This window comes from Choristoneura fumiferana, chromosome 3 (assembly GCF_025370935.1).
Source record: "Choristoneura fumiferana chromosome 3, NRCan_CFum_1, whole genome shotgun sequence".
Classification (NCBI taxonomy): Eukaryota; Metazoa; Arthropoda; class Insecta; order Lepidoptera; family Tortricidae; genus Choristoneura; species Choristoneura fumiferana.
In genome coordinates, this window is record NC_133474.1 from 16415539 (window position 1) to 16438723 (window position 23185).

Here is a 23185-nt window from a genome sequence, read left to right on the forward strand (position 1 = left end):
TATACTCCCAAAATAGTGGATAAATGATACACAAGTAAGTTAAAGGCGATTTACACTATAATACCTGATAGCTTGTTGCCGATAAGTCACCAGCGAATGGAAAGTGATCACAGCTATGAGACCTATGTAACCTTTGAGCACAACAGCTAGCGGTCGGCTCGGAGTGGCCTTCTGGAATCCCATCCACTCTGCATTATTGTACGTGGTTAGGTTCGTATCATTAACTTCCTGGAACACAAATTTTTATGCTACAAACTATTATTCTTTATGGAAATTTACTAATAAACTACAACTGAAGACTTACGTTTATAGTACAATTCACATCAAAGAAATTGTGTGGAATGTATTCTATTTGATACATCATTTTCAGCATAAAATAAATGCTAATCAGTGTCGATATAAAAAGAATGATAGCGCGCTGTTTCCTCGCATTTAATAACAGAGCCGGGGCCACTATTACCATTATTGGTACATGCATTGCGCAAACCTGTAAAAAATATGTTTAAGAGTTTAAAAAAATACACATACACAGCAATAATTAGCAATACAATAAAATAATCAAGATTATCATTTAACTTACATTGAGGACACATAGCAACGTGAGAGAGAGAAATATAACTTTTGCCAGGTGCAAGTGGAGATAGATAAACATTTTGTCGATCCAGTCGTATACATGAGATTTGTAAATAATGATTTTTTCCGCAATCCACGCGCGGAACACCGTAGATTGGGGTTCAGTAGTCGTCGGCGCGTATGAACGCGATCGAGAAGTTTTTCTGTGTAAGAGAAATACGAGTTACGATAATTCTTATAACATTACATGACGAGTAAGGACTCCCCAAACCTATGGATGCGGAATCGGCTTTAGTCGATCAAAAAACTCTTCATGTCCACGCAATAAGAGCGAAAAAGACATCGATCGCCTCGGCCGACGTGAAACGACGTTTATCGACAGGAAGACGTCTTTTTCGCTCTTATTGCGTGGACTTAAAGCGTTTTCTTGGTCGGGTTAAGCCGATTCCGCGTCGATAGATGTGGTGAGACCCTTAGAAAAAATGAGTTAATCACAAACAATCAAGGTATACATAAATTTCTTTTACCTGTGCAAACTACGCTTTGTATTATACGTGGACAACTCCAGGGATTGTTCGGCTTCAGTGGTGGAGTCCGGCGTCCCTGCTCTTTCCTCTTCTAAAGGCAGCTGTGGCACCTTTAAAAACATTACCATCATAATATTAAAATGATAAATTAATTACTTTTAACGAACAACAACATAATCTGAATCAAAGTCGAAATATGTTTATTCAATTTCGGATTCTAATAGACAATGGATAATACGTAAAATAAAGGATACTTACATCATCTTTAATAGTGGAAGCACCAGCTTGACTAGGTCTACTCGACTCGTTTCCATCTCTAGCTACGCTATTGGTTCTGTAAAAAACAGTGAACGGTTGGCACTAAGGAAGCTACAATTACACCGAAAAAAAAAAGCATTTTCTAAATGCATCCAACATACACAGATTACAAAATAAAGTTCTTCTATTCTATTCTATTTCATTTAAGAACTAGGCTTAAGATCTAGGGCCTAGATTCTAGGCTAATAATAAGGCAACTAAAAATGAAATTTAGGGGCTGTTTCACCATCCATTGATTAGTGTTAACTGGTGGTTAGGTGTGATGGCGTCTCTATTTGTTTTGTTCGAATAGACGGAGACGGCATCACATTTAAGCGTCGGTTAACGCTAATCAAAGGATGGTGAAACAGCCCCTTAGTCATGCAATTAGATTATTACCCACTTCTAATGGTTCGTTGGCTTGAAATTTGGTGCATGGATAGAGCTCTTATGACCAAAAGTTAGTACAGTCACCAGCACCAATTTCTGACACAACAAACCATGCATAAATATCTGATACGACTCTGTTTCTTAGGTCGGTAGGACGTGTCAGATATTTTTGCAAGCTCCGCTGTGGCAGATATTAATGCAGGTAACTGTACTTATTTAAAATGAAAATTTATATTAGCTTTTATTTTACTTTATTAATGGTCGGATTGACATGAAGTTTGGTATGTATGTGCCCGATGATAACGTTAATTAACAGTATGCCAATTAAAAGTTGTATTAAAAACTCATTCTACGTATCATATTTATTAACAAATTTACCTAGTTCGTGGATTAGACAGCGCCATAAAGTCTTTGTGGAAGTAGTGAACTTGCATTATGGTGATAATAAGGAAACAAGTAGGCGTCAGAAGCTTGACGAACAAGTCTGCCGGATGATACGGCTCCAGCCCCAGATCGTGCTGCCTGGAATGTTCACGGGTTAGTTAATGAGGATAGACAGTATATTTTCAAGAAAATAAGAACTTTTTATTTTATAAATCATATAATCATCCCAGCCTATTTACGTTCCACTGCTGGGCACTGGCCACCTCTCTGAATGAGTGGGCTTGGGCCGTAGTTCCCACGCGGGCCCAGTCGCAGGCGTATTGGGAACTTCACACATACGATTGAATTACTTCACAGGTGTGTGCAAGGTTTCCTCACGACGTTTCCTTCGCCGTAAAGCTCGTGGTAAATTTCAAATGTAATTTTGCACATGCATATCGAAAAACTCAGAGGCGAGGGCCAGGGTTTGAACCCACGAACCTCTGCTTGAGAGGCGAAAGGTCAAACCACTAGCTAGGCCATCACGGCTTTTTACATATAATAACAGAGTTAAAAAGGTATAATTTAAGATTAGACAGAGAAAGAAATACTACTCGTAGCATGTGACGCAAGTAGCGCCATACATAATGGATAGAGAAAAGCGTTTTATACTTTATATTTCATATGGCAAATTCAATAGTAGCCGAACACCGCATTATGACAATAATGGAGCAATTTTCATTTGCTACATATACTTAAAACTATGTATGAACTTACAGTTGCTCGTTGATACGTAAATACTTTTCTATGGTCTTGGAAAAGTTATCGAATTGATATATGTAAATTAGTATGAGATTGATCATGGAATAAATGATCACTGTGATCCAGAAGACATACATCAACCGCCGCCACCAGTACCAGCTTATCTGTAAAATAAAACGGTACTTAGTTACTGATAGTTCGAAATAATTAAAAACTCATTATGGTAAGACAAAATTGGTTCAAATCGAGTATAGTTATACTCATTTCACAGAAGGAATAGACCAGTCTGTCTGTTTTTACCAAGCAAAAGGAGTTTTATTTATTTTTTATGTGTTTAAGTTATCATTCATATACAAAATACATTCTAGGAAAAGGTTGAGGGATAAATCGGTGGATCTGACTTATCTGTAATTATAACCAGCGACTGACTACAGCATAGCTTTTCGTCTACAAATCTCAAACAAATATATGATCGAACAAGTTCGGTTTAGTGTCTCAATTTGAAATATTTTAAAGAAGACTTACCTGGAACATGAGTATAAACCCAAGAAACAAGAACATGTAGACTATTCGGAATATGGTCATCCGGTTGCCAGTGATGCCGATGACAAACAACATTATGACGACGACGTAGATCCAGTACCGGGCGCATGCAGCTTTGAGGAAGTCCCCCAAAATGCGGAGCAGCCTTGAACGGCTTTCCTCCTCGCGTTGTGCTTCAATTACTGTAAATTGAAAATTATATGCTGTAATACTGAACTGGAAAGATACTCGTAATGTATCGAAAGAGTATAATGTGAATATGAACTTTAAGCATTAAGACCGTCAGAACAAGAACGATTGTGTGCTGGCTTGGAAAACAGTAAAGTGCAGGGTGTATATGTATACAGTACATCTAAAAGAGTGTTTTCTAAGAAAAAATCAGATAATATAGGAATATAACTTGTTTCATTCGTAAGTTGAAAAAAAAGGTCAAGGTAGTTTGAAGCGATAGATAACTATAAGTTGAGTTATTTGTATACGAAATTGGAAGTTAGCTAGATAACATCTCATCAATAATTACCACCCGCTAGACCTGATGCGTGGATGACATAAAGAAAAAATATAAAATTTAATCAGATTATAAACATAAATCCCATAATTGGGAAATTTGGGTAATGCTGTCGTATTTTAACTTTTGGTAGACTTCGGAATGTAGAATATAAAATAGATTGTATATAATACTTTGACCCTGCCGGGATCCGAACTCTCGATCTCTTGCTACATACAGTATATCACTAGGTTACCTGATCGTCCGGTGCCTAAAAACGTTAAATTCTCACTAATGCCATATTAATGCTCGGGTCCCCACATAGTCGACAGTAAACTTCTCGAGCATTGGGCGATATGGTGGGGGTAAGTTCGCGCATGCACTTTAGTACTGAAGAGATGTTAAATTCGCTTTTCGCATGTAAGGGCCTCTGCTATCTCGCGCGGACGCACGGCGCGGGAACCCGCGAGGCGTGCTGTAACATGTCATCTATAAAGCACCCGCACCCGCCTCACGCAGCGCTGCTCTATTAACAAGAACGAAGCGTGGGCGCCCGCGGCGTGCACCAGCTTGAGTAAGCAGAAGCCTTTAAGTCATTAGGTAGTTACTCGAGACGTTTGCCGTCACCTGTAATTTAGTTAATAGTCTGTGGTAGCACTGACCGCTGGCGGCGGTGGAGACTGTGAGTTGCAGCGGCGCGGCCATGTCGGTGATGGCGGCGGAGCGGCGCCGCTGCCGGATCTCCTGAATGCGCTGTCGCAGCGTCACCCAGAACATGCATGTGAACAGCGACTTGATCAGCAGCGGCACGCACGGCTCGCCCGCCGTCCGCCCCAAACCTATCTGCTGGAGATTCACTTCCTGGAGACAACACCATCACAATATTCAGTAACTTTTTTCGGCGAGATACGATCGTTTTGCCACAACAGAATCTAATAATAGCGGAACTACGCACAGAATTTTGCGAAGATAGCAAATGTGAAGTGATAAGTCCGTACTTCCGTACTTCACGTCCACACGTCTCAAGTAAAGTCTGTGCTGTTCTAAGATCGTATCATGGTTGGATATAATTTGATAAAAAGCACCTCAGTATTATGAGTTCTCCGCGGACGACACAGCTTTGACTATGCTGTTTCTTACAAAGGGCAACACTAAGTGAGCGAACGAATGTTTCATCATGGTATGGAATACTAACTGTGTGTGTTAATTGGGCATAATGATCACCACCTGTTTCCATCTCACGAAGGTCAAAATACAGTGCCACACATATTTTTACCAGACTAAAGATAAAATACGGTCCTTTGAACACCCTGTACATGTTGGGTTAATCTGCTCACTGGTCAGGGTGTCCCCACCAGCACTTGAGTGTAGCTTTAATCACTGGCCGCCAACAATGGCATGTATATTTTTATCCCACCTGTTCGAAAACCTAGGATTGGTTCGGCAATAAGTGCGAGCAAAGTAGCCCTTTTCACCAAGAAACTTTCATAGAGGGCTAAAATATGATTTGGATTCGAAACACAAATTAGTAGTGTTCCGCCACATGACCAAGGAGATCGAACTCTGTGTGAATAAAGTTACTGGCAGGTATAATAATTCATAAGATGGGCCGATTGAAGTGCGAATACGCGCTATCCACCTGAATTAAAAAAAAAACGCGTCAACTACGCGTTACTTCAACTCGAATGAAAATTCTTACTTTAAATTTTCGCGCTGTCATCGTTCATCCACCATTACCTCTCATATTTCGTTTTCTAGAATTTTTTTACCGTACAACGGCAAAAACTACTAGACACTGGCAAAATTGTCCTCTGATGGACAGAGCCATATTTTTTTAAAGAAACAACAACATATTTTGTTAATATACAGAAACTAGCTTTTGCCCGCGGCTTCGCCCGCGTGGAATTTGGTTATAGCACGCTGTTCCCTCGGGAACTGTGCATTTTCTTGGGATAAAAAGTAGTCTATGTCACTCTCTGGCCCAAAAACTATCTCTATGCCAAAAATCACGTCGATCCGTCGCTACGTTTCGACTTGAAAGACGGAAAAAACATAGAAACACGCACACTTTCGCATTTATAATATTAGTATGGATATTATTGCAATTTCAGTTTATTTTTCTTCAACAATGAATTCATAATTTTTAGTACCAGATTAAAAATACGATTTTAATATTGCACTTTTATTTCAAATTCGTCATGATTGATTACAACTTATGTCACGTACTCAAGTAGCCTCATGCACAACAAATGTGATGAAAATCTCGTTCGTTATTTTGTACTTATCTGCCTTATCACAGCACAACAAAAAACATGCCAGCGTATGAACTACGAACTACGATAATTCTTTGCCACAGGAGAACATTCACACTAGTAAAATTACAAAATTAAACGATAGAAGTCATATTACTCACAGTAATGTTGGAGGGCAGCTCAGACTCCAGTAGATCCATGCCATAGATGTACTGTGCAAGCAGTAACAGCATAGCGTATACCACAAGCACTGGGCTTGTCTTGAGCATGAAAGAGCGTTGATCCTGGCACAGCCAGACCACGTTGGCCCACATCAGGAACACGAACGTCAGCCACGAATGGAACATTATGCTCCACGCCATCATTGTGATCGTTGTCGCTATGTACGACGATCTATTGGGAAAAATTAGTAATAATTTAGTTGCCGTGATTTAATTAAAAATATAGTAAAAATCTTCCAAAAAATAATTATTATACCTACAAACTTAAGCATAAACACCTAAAAAAATATAAAGTATAAACTAAAAACCACCACTCCGTGCCCATAACCCCAGCAGCATTACCCCGCTGTATGGCCAGCGCTATCTGCTGAACCAGGTACGACCCGGAGCGGGAGTCGGGGGGTGTGATTTTGACTAACTACCCATTTCAGATTAAAGAACAAAGCATTCAGTTATTACCGGTTACTAGTGATGGTGTAGCAAAGTGGATTCCGAGAAAGATTATAAATGTAAACTGTATTTTTAAGTATTTCATTACCTGACTAGAACTTGGAAGAAATCTATGACGGCGGCAATTATATCATCCACCAGGGTTGGCTCATTATGGTCCATCATAGATTCTGTAGAGCAAATAATTAGGATTAGAAATAATAAGGATTCATAAGTAGTGACCGTTTGAAATAAAATTTCAAGGATTGATCGCTTTAATATGAGCCTATCGCGCACCTAAGGTTCCGTCACAGTTCCGTATAGATCTTTAGGTAGGTTGTACCTATCTATGAATATCCAGTGTTCGCAGAGCCCTTCTCTTAAGCAAAATGTACGCTGTGTGGGGTCATTTTTGATGGGACCCTAATGACATATACAGATATTTAGTTATACACAATTTTCAAAGTTTTACTGTTGGTTGTGTTATCAGAGCTACCTTCATACCAGATTTCAAGTTTCTAAGATAATTGGAAGGTTTTGATTGATTGATGACTGCATGTTTTGATTGACTCAGAATTTAGATTTTTTTCATTGCTAAAAGAGGTAGCAGGTAGAGGTAGACTTGAGCATTTGTTTATAATTTCAGCTTGATACCTCCACGAATTTCTGAGAAAACGGGTGACACAGTCGGATGGACAGACAGACAATAGAAGGTCCTAAAAGGGTTCCATTTTTGCTGAGGTAGGGAACCCTAAAAATAAATGGAACCTTTTCATGCTCTGGTGACTAAAAGCCTAGGTAAGTTACCTTCATCAGGCGGCACGATGACGGATCCGGTGGAGTCCTGGTGCAGTCTCTTCAAACTACGCGAGCGCACGCTCGACCACCTTTTGCTCGGACTGCTGTTGCGGATGAGCTATATACGGGAACCATCATCAGAACATTGAAACGCAAAAGAGTCATATACGATGTTATTCTGGAAAATAGTTTGCTTCTAGCAAAAAAAACATTTGTGGTTTGGATAGTGGACTCAAAATGAGCATAAAGTTTGAGCTTCAAAAACTCGCGTGTTCTCCTCTATGAAAAACAGAAGGGACTTTTGAATAAAATCTTAAGTTTCAAAAAATAACCCCTTAATGAAAGCTGTAGCTGTAAGCTGTAGTTATGGACATTTTTATATGGAGCAAGGGTTTATTTAATGACAAATTTACAAACGTAATTTAAACACACGCAAGAAGGTACTACTTATGTTTTTTTTTGCAACAAATTTAATCACTGACTAATGTCAAACATAGTTATTAATGAATGGTAAATAAAGTGTTCAATGTTTAATTATTGCTAAATTAGCTAATATTTAAAACAAACATATATTAAACAATTACATGCTACACAAATTAACACATCACAAAGCACTAGGTACTAGTATTAAAACGTAAAACACACATTAAATTAGAATGCTTACCTAAAACATGTATAAAACACAAACATTCAAAGCAAACTTCAAACAAATGCAAATGTGTGAAAATTTTGAAAAATCATTCAAGCAAGTCTGCCAATGATTTTATTAAATGCATAACAACAAGATTATAGGCATTTAGTGTGCATAGAACTTGATGCAGAGCTGTCGTAAGAACTCTTTTCAGTGGTCCCATGATCCCGTCACATAATAAAATAATGAATACCTACAGGGGTGTTCTCACTGGGGCTCCCGCGGCTACGGAGTGTTTGGCTATTTATGTACGAATATGCAACCTATAAAAGAATGAAAGCAGATTGCAAAAAAGTAAACAAAAACAGATCGGTGTTAAATTCAGGAATATATGTATGATATGAGTCAGAATCAGTGTCCATTCGTTAGTGCTAAAGAAAGATACGTGCATATCACAAGTGACCATAGGATGTATAAGATCTACAAGAGTCCTAGTCCTACATCTACAGCATGCAGTATGTCAACTAAAACAGTAAAACGTGTGCAGGTACAGTGACTAATTCTACTATTTGCCATCTACAATAATAACTTATATATTCAGTGCAAGTATCTAAACAGCTTATTGTACAGTGGAAGCGCAGTACGCTTACGCGGACTCTCTTAGTGGCGCTCATCCATTTGTCTCTAGGAGCAAGCGCGCCTCGATTGTGGAACGAAACGCCGCGTACAAGCGACCCATTCAGCTTGCCCGCCTCTATGCCAGTCAGTTGATTCTTTTTTTTAGCCTATAAATCCCATTCGACAGCATAGAAGGATTAAATAAAATAAATAGTTAAAGAAATAATTCGGTCCCCATCCGAAGAGAGTCGAGATTAACTATAACCTGGCGTGTAAATGCAATGCATTTCAAGGCGTAAACTTCTACACAATTAACGAATATTTAATTTGCAAAGCATTCTGTTATTCACCATAGGATTAGTTATGAAAAAAAATCTCGTCATTCAAAATAAAAACATTATGCCAGCAGCATGCAAACATACCTTTGGTTTAAAAAGTTCCCGCGTCTCTAATCCTAGTATATAGTAAGTAAAGAGTATGATGAAGGGACTAGCCAATGTGGCCCACATGTGGTCCTCTGTCACTTCGAACGTGAAGCTTGTGGGGTCAGTTTCATTGATGTTTACCAATTTCGTCAGACCAAAGTATCTGAAATATAACACAGTGATAATTATTTTAAAACACACACTGATGATTTTTTTTTATTTAATACGTTTACTGCCCGTCACTACCATGTAAGAGTACATTTGATGGTTTAATATTTTCAGTATGGACTTTCACTTTGATTTCAATTTCTCATCATACCTAGCAAATTCCATATCAGGCGGATAAAACTCGATAGCCCAGGTGCATTGGTAAGCCAGCAACACCGCTATATGCGCCGCCATTATAGCCATGAGGCAGCGTCCTACTACGGCAAAACCCCGCTCCAGTGGCCGACCCAGCGACCACGCCGTGGCGGCACCCATGAACACCAGGAAGTAAATGCCAGACGTTACACTCGGCCGCATTATGGCGGAGAACATTATCAGGATCAGGCAGAAGTATTTTCCTGGAAATATGAGAAATATATTAGATTACACGACAAGAAGCAAAAGATTTATATCCTAAGGCTATACTGTCTAACATACTCGGAATCAAAATCGCTTTCGTTTTTTCTTTCTGTCAAACGGTATAGGGTGAGTGTAGAAAGATATATTAAGTTCATTTGCAAGCGCCCGCGTGTTAAAAAATACAGCCATTGGACCCCTGGGGTAGAACCTGTGACATGATAGATATTATTTATATCTCAGAAGTACTACAGACAGACATACTAACTAGTATTGGAGCAAACAAGAAGTTCCTATAAAAATATAAGAGAGTTGACAAGTGTAACTAAAGTGTTTTGAGATCAACATCCTCAAAACACTATAATAGTTACAATCTTAGGTACATCTACATATATCTGTTTAAAAATCGTAATATTTTTTTTATTACCTGATTAAGTGCAAATAGCGGAAGTAATCAAACCAGAATATAAATTTGTCGGCAAGTTAAAAGGTAAAAATCTGTATAAAGCTATAAATATATTACACTCATTAAAAATTAAACTAGCGGGAACGTGTCGGTTTGATTTTAATCAAATCGTCATTGTACTTTCCATCGGCACTTCATTAAGTAGGTAAAAGTACCTAACATGGGTATATACAAAATTTAAGATCATACCTGCACTAGTCAGCAGCGGATACCGTTGATGCTTCGTGTCTTTTCTCTTGTCCAAAGTGGGATTAGGTCCTGTGAGCAATTTCTTAACCGCCAAATATACCACCAAAGACGTTCCAGCCATCACTAGCTAGAAAACAAGTTATAAATAAGCATATTGACAATATGAAAACTATGATAAGATTATTTATTCCAAAACTAGTTTTTACCCGTGGCTTCGTACGTGTAGGTAATCATTAGATCCAGTACCTATCATAGTTGAATTAAAATTCCGATATTTTACTAAATTCCCGTTTGAATTCCCAAAAATTACATCGTGGTCTGTATTGACATTGCAATATAAACAACAGTGCCTAATTTCTTGACTTCCCGATCGGAATATCAGGATAAAAAGTAGCCTGTGTGTTATTCCAGACGTCCATCTATCTACATGCCAAATTTCATGCAAATCCGTCCAGCTCTTTTAGCGTGAAGAACATACACACACACTGTCAAACTTTTGCATTTATAATATTAGTATGGTACATACTTCTGGCGCTAAATAATGCACTGCCATGATCGGATCTATCCCAGCGTAAGACACGAGGCCCAGGTTGTGGCCGATCTTTTGTATGATCGGGTAGTCTTGGAGCAGCAAGCCGTAAGGCGCGAAGCCGGCGAGCACGCTGTGCCATACTGCGTGCGTTAGCAGCAGCAGAAATGATATCGCAACCACTAAACAAAGAAATTTGCCACGAAATCCTGCAAAAACAAATTAAAAAATAATAAGTATCACAAAGTCGGGTTACTTTTAAAAAACTTATAAATATAAGTATTTTCACTTAAAAGCCTCAGATCAAATAAAAAGTTTTTATTTGATCCGAGTTAAAAGTACCTATTTATTTATTGCAGTTTTGTCAAGCAATCGATTTAACATAGTACAGACAAATACGTCGGAACTTATACTTTTTTTTTTCAACAAAACATACCGAAAAATACATAGAATAATTACACACCAGTACGGCTAAGGGCACAAATATATATGCGTTACCAAGACTTCAAAAATATCTATACACCTTTATGCCACTAAACATAAGGTCGATGTGTATACATATTTTGACGCTATGGCTGTATATATATTTTTGCATTTGACTGTACAATTTTAATCCAAACTCTTAACACAAATCGTCTTAAAATGAATCCAGAGTATTTCCCCTGTAAAAGATTTTCATCCAAATTTTTGATTCAAAATATATTCACGCCTTTGAAGCAGTACACTTTTGATAGGTATCGATTTTCATTTTTAGTTCTAATTTGTATTTCTTGGGAGCGCCAAATCTATCTAGTATTTTGTCGGAAAAGTTCGCTATTAGCTTCAGTAAACTTCAGTAAGCTAGTTGAGAAAGTAAGATAAATACGAACTTTTGCGACAAAATACGATGGCAAAACATTATTTCACACGTCTGTACAATATTGAGTCAAATTAACAAAACCACCTGCTGAAATATTGTGGATTAATTTCAAGACAGCCTGTAGATATTTTTATACATCAGTTCTATTCGAAGCACTGTCTATAAAATTAAGAAAGATTTGTATCCGCAATACGATGCCAGATAAAGGCGCCTGAAAGTCTGCGAAACTTCCCATTCCCACTTTACCTCCTTGAATAAACTTGTATAAGTAGGTATGTGTATTTCCAAATACTGTAAATCTAGAATTCATAAACATGTTGGATGAAAGATTTATATCGAAACAAGTTGTTGAACAAACTTCATGCTGCGTATGCAATTGGACTAATTCGGCTCAGAATAGATTTTATAATAGCTCTGTGCGCTAATATTGAACATAATCCAGTTGCTCACCGCCGAAAGTTCGTGCGTCAGGAACCTGGGCCAGTGGTGCTATTAAGTAGAGAAGAAGGTATATGAAGGACAGGCCGAACGGGCGAACTGCTATACCTGTAAAGATGCAAATGTTTCGTCAGCGTGATGCATTTCATGCTTAAAAATGACACGAAATGTCAAACGTTGTAACGTAATGAAAAGTGTAAGTGCAAAAATAAAAATATATGTAGATAGGTAGGCAACTACAAAAACCTGCCAAGTGCATCGAGCAACGCGCGGTGAAGGGTTCCGTACGGTTTTAGCGACTATTACTCGTTAACTTGTAAGGTAAACGTGCGAATGCTCGTCTCTGTCCCAATAGTTCGCATCTTTAATCTAATGTCATTAGAAATAGAAAAGACAGTAGGGTGTCGTCTATTGGACATTAGCGTGTCGAGCACTCGAACGTTTACCTTTAAGTCTACTAAGCTGGGATGTTTTTAATTTATTTTATCACTTGTCACGTGGTTAGTATAGATATAATACATACATGCGAAATTACAGATTCCTAGCACTGATGTTTCTAAGTTAAGCTGCGGATGGGCAGACAGACAGGCCGACGCAATATGACTTAAACTAGAGGGTTCCTATGGAACCCTAAAAAGTGTACTATAACTATAACTATATGATATCGGAAGAAAAAACAATAGCAAATGAAGTGGCAAAGAGAAACTGAAATAAATGGAAATGAATTGAATACAGACAGACATGATAAATCGCCAAAGCTGCCGTCCGCTGAAAGAGGGTCCTATCCTATCTACACAAAAGATACTTAGTTTGAAACAGATAATATATTTACCTAGTGATAAATAGCTTTATTTACTTTGTCTTTGATTTATCGGTAGTTATTCCTCTACTTTCGAGAGTAAACTTAGGTACTTTTAGGTGATTATTGGTTCATAAGTTAACAATATGATCCAGGGTACAAAAAAGTACCTAACTTTAAAAATAATTTATAATTCATAAAACATTAAGCTATAACTTCTATCCAAGCCGGGAGGGATAAGGGATGGAACAATATGGCAGAACTAGTAGGGTTCTCAGTTAGACTGTCGAACCCTGGAAACCAGTTAAAATAAATGGCACAGCCACAAAATGCCACTGTAACATTTAGCCCAGGTTTGTTCCACTCTGTTTTATATTTCGCCCCATTTCCCCGCGTCCTAGACGTCCCGACCGACCATTGATTTAATACCACCGACACTGACTCGTAAATTGGCACATTTTGTAAAGCAGTAAGAGCAATGTTTTGACATAATACCTAACCTTTTGAAGTGATTTAAAATAATTATGAAACAGGTTTGAGGAATCATGTCTTCCCAAAATAGCATTAGGGAGAATACATATTATTAAATTAATTTAATACAAATTAATAAAACACCATGAGACCCACTTGCTCGTTTGCCATCCAGTCAAATAAATAAAATAAATAAATAACCATGTATTTTATTAATATTATTTTAAACCATCACCTATATAAGTACTTTTATGCTATAAGGAGTCTGTCTGAGGTGCTATTGATTCATATTGTCTATTGTTTACTAACACGATGCCTCACCCAAGAATTTCAATGGTTACCCAAAGATAAACAATATTCATCGACGTACATTTATATTATGCACAGTGGGTGTACTCGTGAACTACTTTTTTTGTTTTTTTGTCTCCTTAGCAATATAGGCAATATTCATAGGCATAGGCCTCCTCTAACTTCCGTCACAATTGTCCCGGTCAGGAGCATGCTTTTGCGACTCTACAATTTGATATAAAGATTGATTAAATCGATCAATTTGAAAAGCGGGTTATCATTTTACACTTCACTACCACCTAGAAGTGACCGTTAAATCGGTCAAAGTGATTACACAATGCGATAAGAAATTACAAAGTACTTTGTAATATGTGTTTGAAATAACAACAGAACAAGTAGGTACGTAAATACATAAACAAATTGTGTTTGGGCGTAGGTGTGATTTAAAATATAGGTACTCAAACTAATTAATTCACATCCAGACAAAAGACACACCTGAAAATGTCAAGGATGGAATGCCACCGAGCTTAATGACTATATCTGTTTAATTAAAACCATTAAAAGGTAGCCAAGTGCGAAAGGTGCCATACCATGCAACCATGCAAATATTCTAAATTGGCAAAACATTAGGTATGACACACGCAAGTTTATCCACTGCATATCTATTACCTAGTCATACCATTAAATGGTTGCATAAATAAACTGTTGTGACTCTTATAATAAGCGTTGTGCCTAGTGTATATTCACAAGGCTATGATAATTAAACTGTATAATCGCAGGATAATGCTATGTAAACAAACACAGCTGATAATGCAGCAATGGATCAAACCGATAATGAGGAAGGAAACCAAACATTGATTAGAGCCTAAGGTATCTAGACTAATGATGAGCACAAAAACGTGGTAGGTAACTAGGTTTATACGATAGTGATGGATGACAAAACAAATAGACTGACGAGACTAAGGAGAATTAACTAAAAACTCTCTCATATCATAATACCACCTGGTTGTTAGGGTTCCGGAGCCAAAAGGGTAAAAACGGAACCCTTATAGTTTCGTCAAGTCCGTCTGTCTGTCTGTCCGTCCGTCCGTATGTCACAGGCATTTTACTCGAAAACTACAAGATGTATATCAATGAAATTTGGAGTACAGATGTCTTGTCAAAGCCGCTATTTAATTTTGTAGTTAAATTACAAAAATAAATATTTATAGGACACTGCATACACGTAACAAAATTTGAAAACAAAATATTTTTTAACTAGGTTTCTCAAAAACTTTTTTGATTAAGTGAATATTTCCGGAAATAATCGCTCCCAAAGTAGCAACAATTGTAAACCGTATCAATTGTAAATTGTATCTTGTAAACCGTTTGTCCAAAACATATGCAAAAAATATGGGAAGGTAACGCTTAATAAATACTTACAACGAAAATTGGTTTCAACATGATCGGATATATTGTTTTTGAGTTATTGCCGAAAAACTGCGCTTCTCAACAAAAGGACGTAAGTGCCGTGAAGATACGCTCTTTTTCTGGTAATAGATTTTAAGACTGTAGTAAAGTGTTTTAATTGTGTTATAACGCACATAATATTACTTGATTTTTTTCCTAATGGCTACGGAACCCTATCTTGGGTTTATCCGACACGCTCTTGGCCTGTTTTTTTTTTAATTTTATGGATTAATCTTTAGGAGTTTAATCTTATGAGAACGGAAAAAGCTTGTACTTGTTTCGAAATGTGATGATACTGATGATGATCTAGAGCTCCCTATCTCAAGCGCTCCAAATCAACATACCTATTCATCACTTGTGATAACACTTCACAGTTTCAGCAATTAAAGGTGTCAAAATGCTCGCTAGTGAGGTGAACAATGAGAATGAAAGAATGATGTCATTGTACTGGGAAATCAAGTGAGCTGTCATAACAAGCCGTGCCATGGAATCCAGGATCTGAACCTAAAAACCGTGCGTCGACACCAATACGAGTTATAAATACCAACACACGAATTTCAAAAGCGGGAACCATTCTAAAATGTATATTGGACTATTGGACTTTCTCCTGAAATGTGAAATGTAAACATTCCAGGTAGGCGAGTGTATAAGTGTAGGTATTTTTTTAACCTCCGAAGCAAAAAGAGTGTTCTAAGTTTGACTGCTATGTGTGTCTGTATGTCTGTGTGTCTGTCTGTCAGTATGTGGCACCGTTGCTCTTAAACGGGTGGACCGGTTTTTTTATATTTGAAATTAGATTTTCTAGCTATGGTTCTTAGACATGTTTTATCAAAATCGGTTCAGCCGTTCCTGGGATATTGAACTTTGAAGTCACAAAGTCAGGAGTTTTCCAACTTTTTGTTGGTTAGGTTATTGATTATTATATGTTAAACTTAATTCAGACCAGTTAGATTTTTAGAATGTTTTAATATTCTGACATATTTAATGTTTCATTACCTACAGACGCTTATTAAAATCAAACAATCTATTTTCCATACAAAAGCAATTAGGTAATATTTTTCTTTTCTAGGTAAAACTTGTTCTTCCAGTTTTACACAAATCTCGTATGGAATTGCTAATAGTTGGTGATCAAAATCAGGTAAACCTCGTCTCGTGGGTAATGCACGAATTAAGAATGGATGGAATATTAAAATTTAGGCAGTCATTTGAAATCGACAGATTATGAGTTGCAGTGATGAGATCATTGTTGTTTAGCTGTAGGTTGCCGACTTCCCCGTCAAACTGTGAGTGACCTTGTGAATCAGACGCCCGATAAGGCAAAGCGTGCCATCGAATGTGTTCCATCGGCTACTGGCAGACAACCTTACATTTTAATTACAAGTTCGCACGGTACCTGCCAAAAAACTGTGTTTTACAACGCAAATTTAACTGAGAGCGACGAGTTAATATCGTCTGCTATTGAAGAAATCCTCACAGTATTGTGAAGGTACTGATTCAGTTTTGAATTAGATAGAGCGACTGAAGGAGAGCCAAGTCCTTAACAATACCCTTTTCATCAATCAATATAACGGGAAAACCCAAAATAATGGTAATGACGGCAGTTGAAATGTTTCCGCATAAGTATACTGGAATAACATTACTCGCAAGGCAAGCCTAATGATGAATGACTACTTAAAAAAAAAGAGGAATCCTAAAATCCCAGCTTTAACGTTGATATTTTTAGTGCTAAAATTTGGCGTTGGCATAGATTTCATTGTATTTCCCGGAATAGATTGTGTTTTAATATAGTTAAGTGGCAAGTTCGTGTAGTGTAATTAAGCGCTGGATTATATGGGGCTGGGCAGTGCGATGCGTGAGTGTAGCGATTACGATGGGAGGGAGTGTTCGCGAATGTCCTAATGTATATATTTAACCATCATATACCTGAACACTTTTCGAAGTGTTATGGACATACTTTACACTTTGCAAAAACAAATTGCACAAAAACAGGACGGTTTTATCCTCAACGTTTTATCACATAAACTGGCAAGCTCCGCAAACACCAGTTTTATGAGAAACTACCTACATCTGCATTGCTCAAATATATAATAAATGAATCTGCGCAAAGTGTTATAATACAGTTAGTAAGTATGCATTTTAAAATTGAGAATAATGGTGAAGATAATGTTGTACCTATAACCTCTAGTTTAAAATTTGTAAATCCCAAAGGCCGGCAGGTAGGTTTTATCAATTTCGTATCGCTACTTGTTTCTCATACCTATATTGTAATTATAACTACTTATCTAAATTTACATAAAAATAGCCGAAGAAGTTATTTTTTCTTTTATTTATCAACCCACACAATAAATCAATTCCTAGAGTCCGCCGGTTGGTCACGGTGAAGTCAAGCCCCTTTAGCGCTCCCAGATGGGTGTTACATCGCCGGCTTTGAGACACTAAGGTTTAATTGAAGGCTTTTGGTGAAGAGGGAGCGGCCCATTAGTTGGGCAAACATCGCTACTACACACAAAATTGTATCGCCCATATTTTTTGTACAGCTGCGGTATATATGTCGTGTGTATTATGTGATAGGAGTAATCAGTTGTGCCCGTCTTTTCGTAATTGCATCCTATAGAATAGAGGAGGTGCAAAGGTGAGGCGAGGTCGGCGACTGGCCGCGTTACGATCGTCGCGGCCGACGCTCGGCACGAACACGGACCTACATGTATTCGGAGATACTCGTATGTACCGTCAGCCAAATATATGGACTACCACCCTAAAGTTGATAATAGTTTGCATGTCACAAAACAATAATGTCAATAGACGTGTCTGTCAACTTGAAAGTTCGACATTCATTTCATAGGAACTTGTTTAAAAAAATGGTCAAGTGCGAGTCGGACTCATACATGAAGGGTTCCGTAAACAGTTCAGTAAAAGTTTTTCTTAAAATACTTCTAATATAAGTTTTTTTTTTGCTAACTGTACTTTATGCCCCTGTTTACCAAAGTACTCGTCACGACGACAAACGAGTCCAAACTCGATGCGGTCGTGTCGTTTATCACAGAATTCCTATGTCACCCGCTAGCTTTATCATCAGATCAACTCTATGTTATAATAATAGTGCATTGTCATCGGATTTATACATGCGTGTAAAATTTCAGCTCAATCGGTTGAAGATGTCCACTTCAAATTTGAGTTGAAAGATTCCACCCGAGCAAACATAGTTACATTAGGTACACTGCAAATAAATACGAGTATAATGCTTGTAACAAGTTTTTGTTAAAAATTTCATTTATAATACAAGCTTTTTTTGCTGAATGTACTTTTGTTGTCTGTACTTGCATTGTCGTCTAAACTACATATCTGTACCAAATTTTAAGACGGTACTATTAACTATTGAGGAGTTCCCTCCTGCAGAGACAATCCTGGATGAACCACCAAGATGTCACTACTAGATTATTGTATTGTCACCAAATTTACATACGTATGCAAAATTTCAAGTCTATCGGACCACTGGAAGTGGTTCAAATTTAGCTTCCAAGATTTGACCCAAACAAACAATAAATAAATAAATAAACAAACAGGGCAAGCTAAAGAAAAGCTTCTAAAAATATCGCCGAAATGTAAGCACTTGTGCAAGTATTTCGAATAAAAAACAATTTGTATTCTCATCCTCTTTGGTTCTGGCTGTTTGCTTCTAAAGCCATTGTCCGCAACGCGCCGCGCGCGGCTAAAAAGAAAAATATCTGTCAGCGCAGTTCATTCGCTGGAAATTCGGCGGACTTCGTATGTTGTGCAATAAAATAATAAGAAGCTCGACTAGTGTGAATAAATTTTAAACTGTATTATAAACCTTGTAAATAGTGTTAAATACTTAGTATGATTTTTTAGTGTTAAAAACCATAGGTAAACATAGTGATTAATACGGTGTTGATTTGGCGAGCGCTTTATCAGTTGGCTTCATTTTAAGTTCGCCTAGCAACCAAAAAACGCTGAAAAAAACACGTTTCACGCACGCACGGACGGACGGACGGACGGACAGACAGACAGACAGACAGACACAGACATACAGGCAGACAGACAGACAGACAGACAGACAGACAGACAGACACCCGTTGCCACACTTTGGGTACGGAACCCTAAAAATTGATAAGTCTATTTATTTGGCTGATGGTATCAACCTAGTCGGCGCTATCTGATTTGTTATAGGGCGACTCTAGACGTGCATTCAACTATGTCATAATTTTGGAAGCTTATACTTATTAAAAAAACCGGCCAAGAGCGTGTCGGATACGCCCAAGATAGGGTTCCGTAGCCGTTACGAAAAAAAACAAGTAATATTTTTCTAAGAATTTCGCATTTTGTATCTATGGAATCTTCCAAGTTTAAGTAGATTTTATACCTTAGGTTGCTATTTACTCTTAACCCTTTACCAGGCCCCTTAGAACTAGCGTGTCTTCATACGTACTTTATATACTGTTACAACCGTATTTAACGCCTTGTAAAAAATGTATTTACGAAAGTCGGAGATGTTCCTTTAAACCAGAAATAAAAATGTGGGTTACGGTTATCCCATCGCCTGTCTAAGTAATTAACTGTCATACTCGATTTTGTCTTATTATATTCTTGATCAGGCGAAGGGATATATTCTTCCCACATCTTATTCTTCAGGGAAAGTCTTTAAAAGGAGATTTTTACAGCTAGGTACATGAATTCGCTCTAGGTTGAACACAAAAACAGTTTTATATTAATTACGCGAGTTTTTATGACATACCGGGCCATGGGAAGAATAGATCCCGCACAGTTAAACTCTAATAAGGCCATGGGATAATATCAACCCACATCCTAATTTTGGTCATACAAAAAAATGCATGAATATTTAGCAATGTTTAAGATTACATTACCTTTCAACACTCAAAATCTATAAAATATAAAAAAAATGTTCGATCTACGTACTTCTGTTTCGTAGAAATTAAGGAAAGTCTTCTAATTTCTCCGTAGTTTACTGAAATTAGAGTTCAAGTGAATCTCAACGGCTGCCAAAGATATATTACGCGATTTAGAAGCGTGTTGTGAATGAAGATAATAAAATACTATTTTCAGGGATCGACAAAATATATTGTAGGAGGTTTGGAGTTAAAACCTGACTACGGTAACCGATATAAGATGTGGGAGGAATATATCCCTTCGCCTGGTAAAGGGTTAAACTACAAAAAATTCTCAAGTAAACTTAGCCGTTACAGTTTTATTGAAATCGCTCGATTTTAATGAAAATTTGCATTTTAAAATTTAATATTTTGTGAAGACATCACTGATTCGATCGTCTTCACAACCTCGCAATGATTTTAAAAGACCTATCCATTATCCAACGATACCCCACACTACAGGGTTGGACGAGAAAAAAAAACCTGGGGGTTTACGTCTGTGGGAAGTACTTAAAAAAAACAGTTTTTTTTTATTCCATTTTGTCGGCATGATTACTACATATATCCGCTTTCTAGCACTGATAACTGATAGTCTCTGAACAAAACCGCAGACGGACAGACAGACCGATATGGCGAAACTATAAGGGTTACTTTTTTATTATTTTTGGCTACGGAACCCTAAAAACTCTAAAAGAGTTCGTTTCGTTTACTGGTTTAGTAAAGGTCAAAGAAAACAACATCGAATTGCTAATTTCAGCACCTTTTAAAACGTTAATAAGTATTAATAAAAAATAAGTAAGTACTCATTCGACCTTCGTACAATCTTAAGAGCCATTAGGTTTTTATAAACAAACCGGCAGCGTTATTTTAAAATAGAAATATTGGTTCAGTGTGGACGGCTAATATCAATGAATAAAACATGACTAACTTACATAAATGTATAACATTTCAGATTACTTCGCTGTTTTTAGGTACATTATATCTCTAGATTCATTATATAAATCTGCGAGTGTGTGACGTAACGACTAATGCAGGAATAAACAGAGGGCTCGGCAGGTGCTTTAGCGTTCCATTTAGTCAGCTTTACGGGCAACGTGGGGAATCGGGCCACGCACGCAGGATTTACCTCCTTTACGAGTATAGCACTCATTTGACCTACTCATTTTCATGATCTAAAGCTGAACGAAATGAACCTGGAAAGGTCACGCGAATGCCGTGTGGGTATCGCTACAGCTATTCTTATTAGCCATCCTGCATGAAACCGTGCGTGACTCAGATTTCAACACTTGTGTCTAGGGAAACTACTGCTTATTTTGTGAATCACCATCAATTTAGAAAATATCATTTTTTGCAGTTAATGTGTTAATGAGTGATTCTGTCTATGACTCCGCAACAGACAATTATAACAAGTTGCGATTTAAAAAAAAAAGCGGAAATTATAAATACTCGTGCACTGTGGCTAAATCAGAGCGGGTGGCGTTGCGTGTTGTTAATGGCTTGCAAATTTTGTGATTTGGAAGGGCCCGCGGGCAAGGCCACGTGAAGTCGGTCAATGGGGAGCCTGCCCAGCCTTTTCCAGCCAGGCGCGCCCAGCGGGAGGACGTCCTCCGCAATGCGACGCGTGGTGCCATATGTTGTATGAGTGTATGACTGCCACGTAAGGAGAACAGCGGCCAAGAATTTACTATCGAGCTGTATAATTGGCTTTGAAAAATATTTTAAAAACGAGCTTGTCGAAGCGAAAAGATTAAAGCAGGTTCAAACTATTTGCACCAACAAAATTCGGTGCACGAACGAAAGTCGAAGAAGATTACCGATAAGGACAATTATGGGTCAGACGAGATAATGGTCCATTCGATTGAACCCATAGAATAAAAAGATACTGTTTACTTCAAAATCCTAGGAATAATAAGTCTCGAAAACCCGAAAAACTATTGACCTATCGCCTCTCAAGCAGATCAAACCCCGGCTCGCACCTCCGAGTTTTCGAAATTCATGTGCGGAATTAGATTTGAATTTACCACGATATCGTGAGGAAACCTGCACAAATCTGCGAAGCAATTCAATGGTGTGTGTGAAGTTCCCAATCCGCACTGTGGGAACTATGGCCCAAAGAATCAGTGGGACGTATATAGGCTGGGATGATGAATAAGTCTCGAGAATTATTATTCGTAGTCAAAATCAAAGCCCTATCTAATCCGATCGATCTATTTTAAAACTCCAATAAAAATAGGAGTAACATGTGAGAATGCCGACAGAGTAATAAAATGTAGAATGCTAACAAAACAAATAAATGCAAAAAATATATACCGGGTGTCCCATAAGTTGCACGACAATCGGGGAGGTAGACAGGCGATTTTGACGCTTTGTACCAGATTCGAAAAACGACAGATTCGCGCTTCTGCTCTTAAATAGGTACAAAAGCTTTAAGGATATTATGGTGACGTGCTCTCTCAGACTGGTGCTAGCCGTGCTAGCCATGCCAGTATTGAGATGAATACATGATTTAAGTAATTCGCAAAAACCAAGATCGTGACGTTTAAATTATAAAGACCAGTAAACTTGACTGTCGGCAAAAAATACTATTACGTAATAGTTGATTTTTGAGTCAGAATAATGTAGGAGCTATATGCCGGGACGGCGGCGGCGGTCGGGGGCGGTCGACGCAGCCGGTTCCGGAGCGTTGCGTCATCACATGTGTATCCCACTTCCAAATTAAAATAATACGCGACAGTAAATTCGCGTTTACGACATTTACCAATTTGACGTGGTATGCGGCACAGTTTAAAAGGTCATGAAAAAAAGTAGCATAACTGATCTGAACTTCTACATAACTTTCTTAACATTTGCCTTAATTGAGTTTAGTTTCGAACTTACACTTAATTTGGGCACAATTAAATAAGCTGTGAAATT

The 23185-nt window shown here is 37.8% G+C and overlaps 1 protein-coding gene across 9 annotated transcripts in view; it reads right to left on the minus strand.

Moving 5' to 3' along the window:
- Positions 1-23185, minus strand: part of Piezo (piezo type mechanosensitive ion channel component) — a 58906-nt gene that overhangs the window by 33127 nt on the left and 2594 nt on the right. For 6 of the 9 annotated variants that reach the window (XM_074085936.1, XM_074085930.1, XM_074085933.1 and 3 more), the window contains exons 3-20: positions 12374-12469; positions 11062-11273; positions 10536-10662; positions 9636-9882; positions 9314-9479; positions 8924-9058; positions 7652-7760; positions 6954-7035; positions 6356-6587; positions 4605-4803; positions 3438-3637; positions 2928-3076; positions 2166-2309; positions 1359-1434; positions 1101-1210; positions 581-776; positions 305-487; positions 65-228 (exon numbers count right to left, since the gene is read on the minus strand). In XM_074085936.1, coding sequence (XP_073942037.1) covers positions 65-228; positions 305-487; positions 581-776; positions 1101-1210; positions 1359-1434; positions 2166-2309; positions 2928-3076; positions 3438-3637; positions 4605-4803; positions 6356-6587; positions 6954-7035; positions 7652-7760; positions 8924-9058; positions 9314-9479; positions 9636-9882; positions 10536-10662; positions 11062-11273; positions 12374-12469 — 2827 coding nt within the window. Of the gene's footprint in view, positions 1-64; positions 229-304; positions 488-580; positions 777-1100; positions 1211-1358; positions 1435-2165; positions 2310-2927; positions 3077-3437; positions 3638-4604; positions 4804-6355; positions 6588-6953; positions 7036-7651; positions 7761-8530; positions 8597-8923; positions 9059-9313; positions 9480-9635; positions 9883-10535; positions 10663-11061; positions 11274-12373; positions 12470-23185 lie in introns of all 9 variants that reach the window. The other 3 variants (XM_074085938.1, XM_074085932.1, XM_074085934.1) reach the window with 2 other exon arrangements.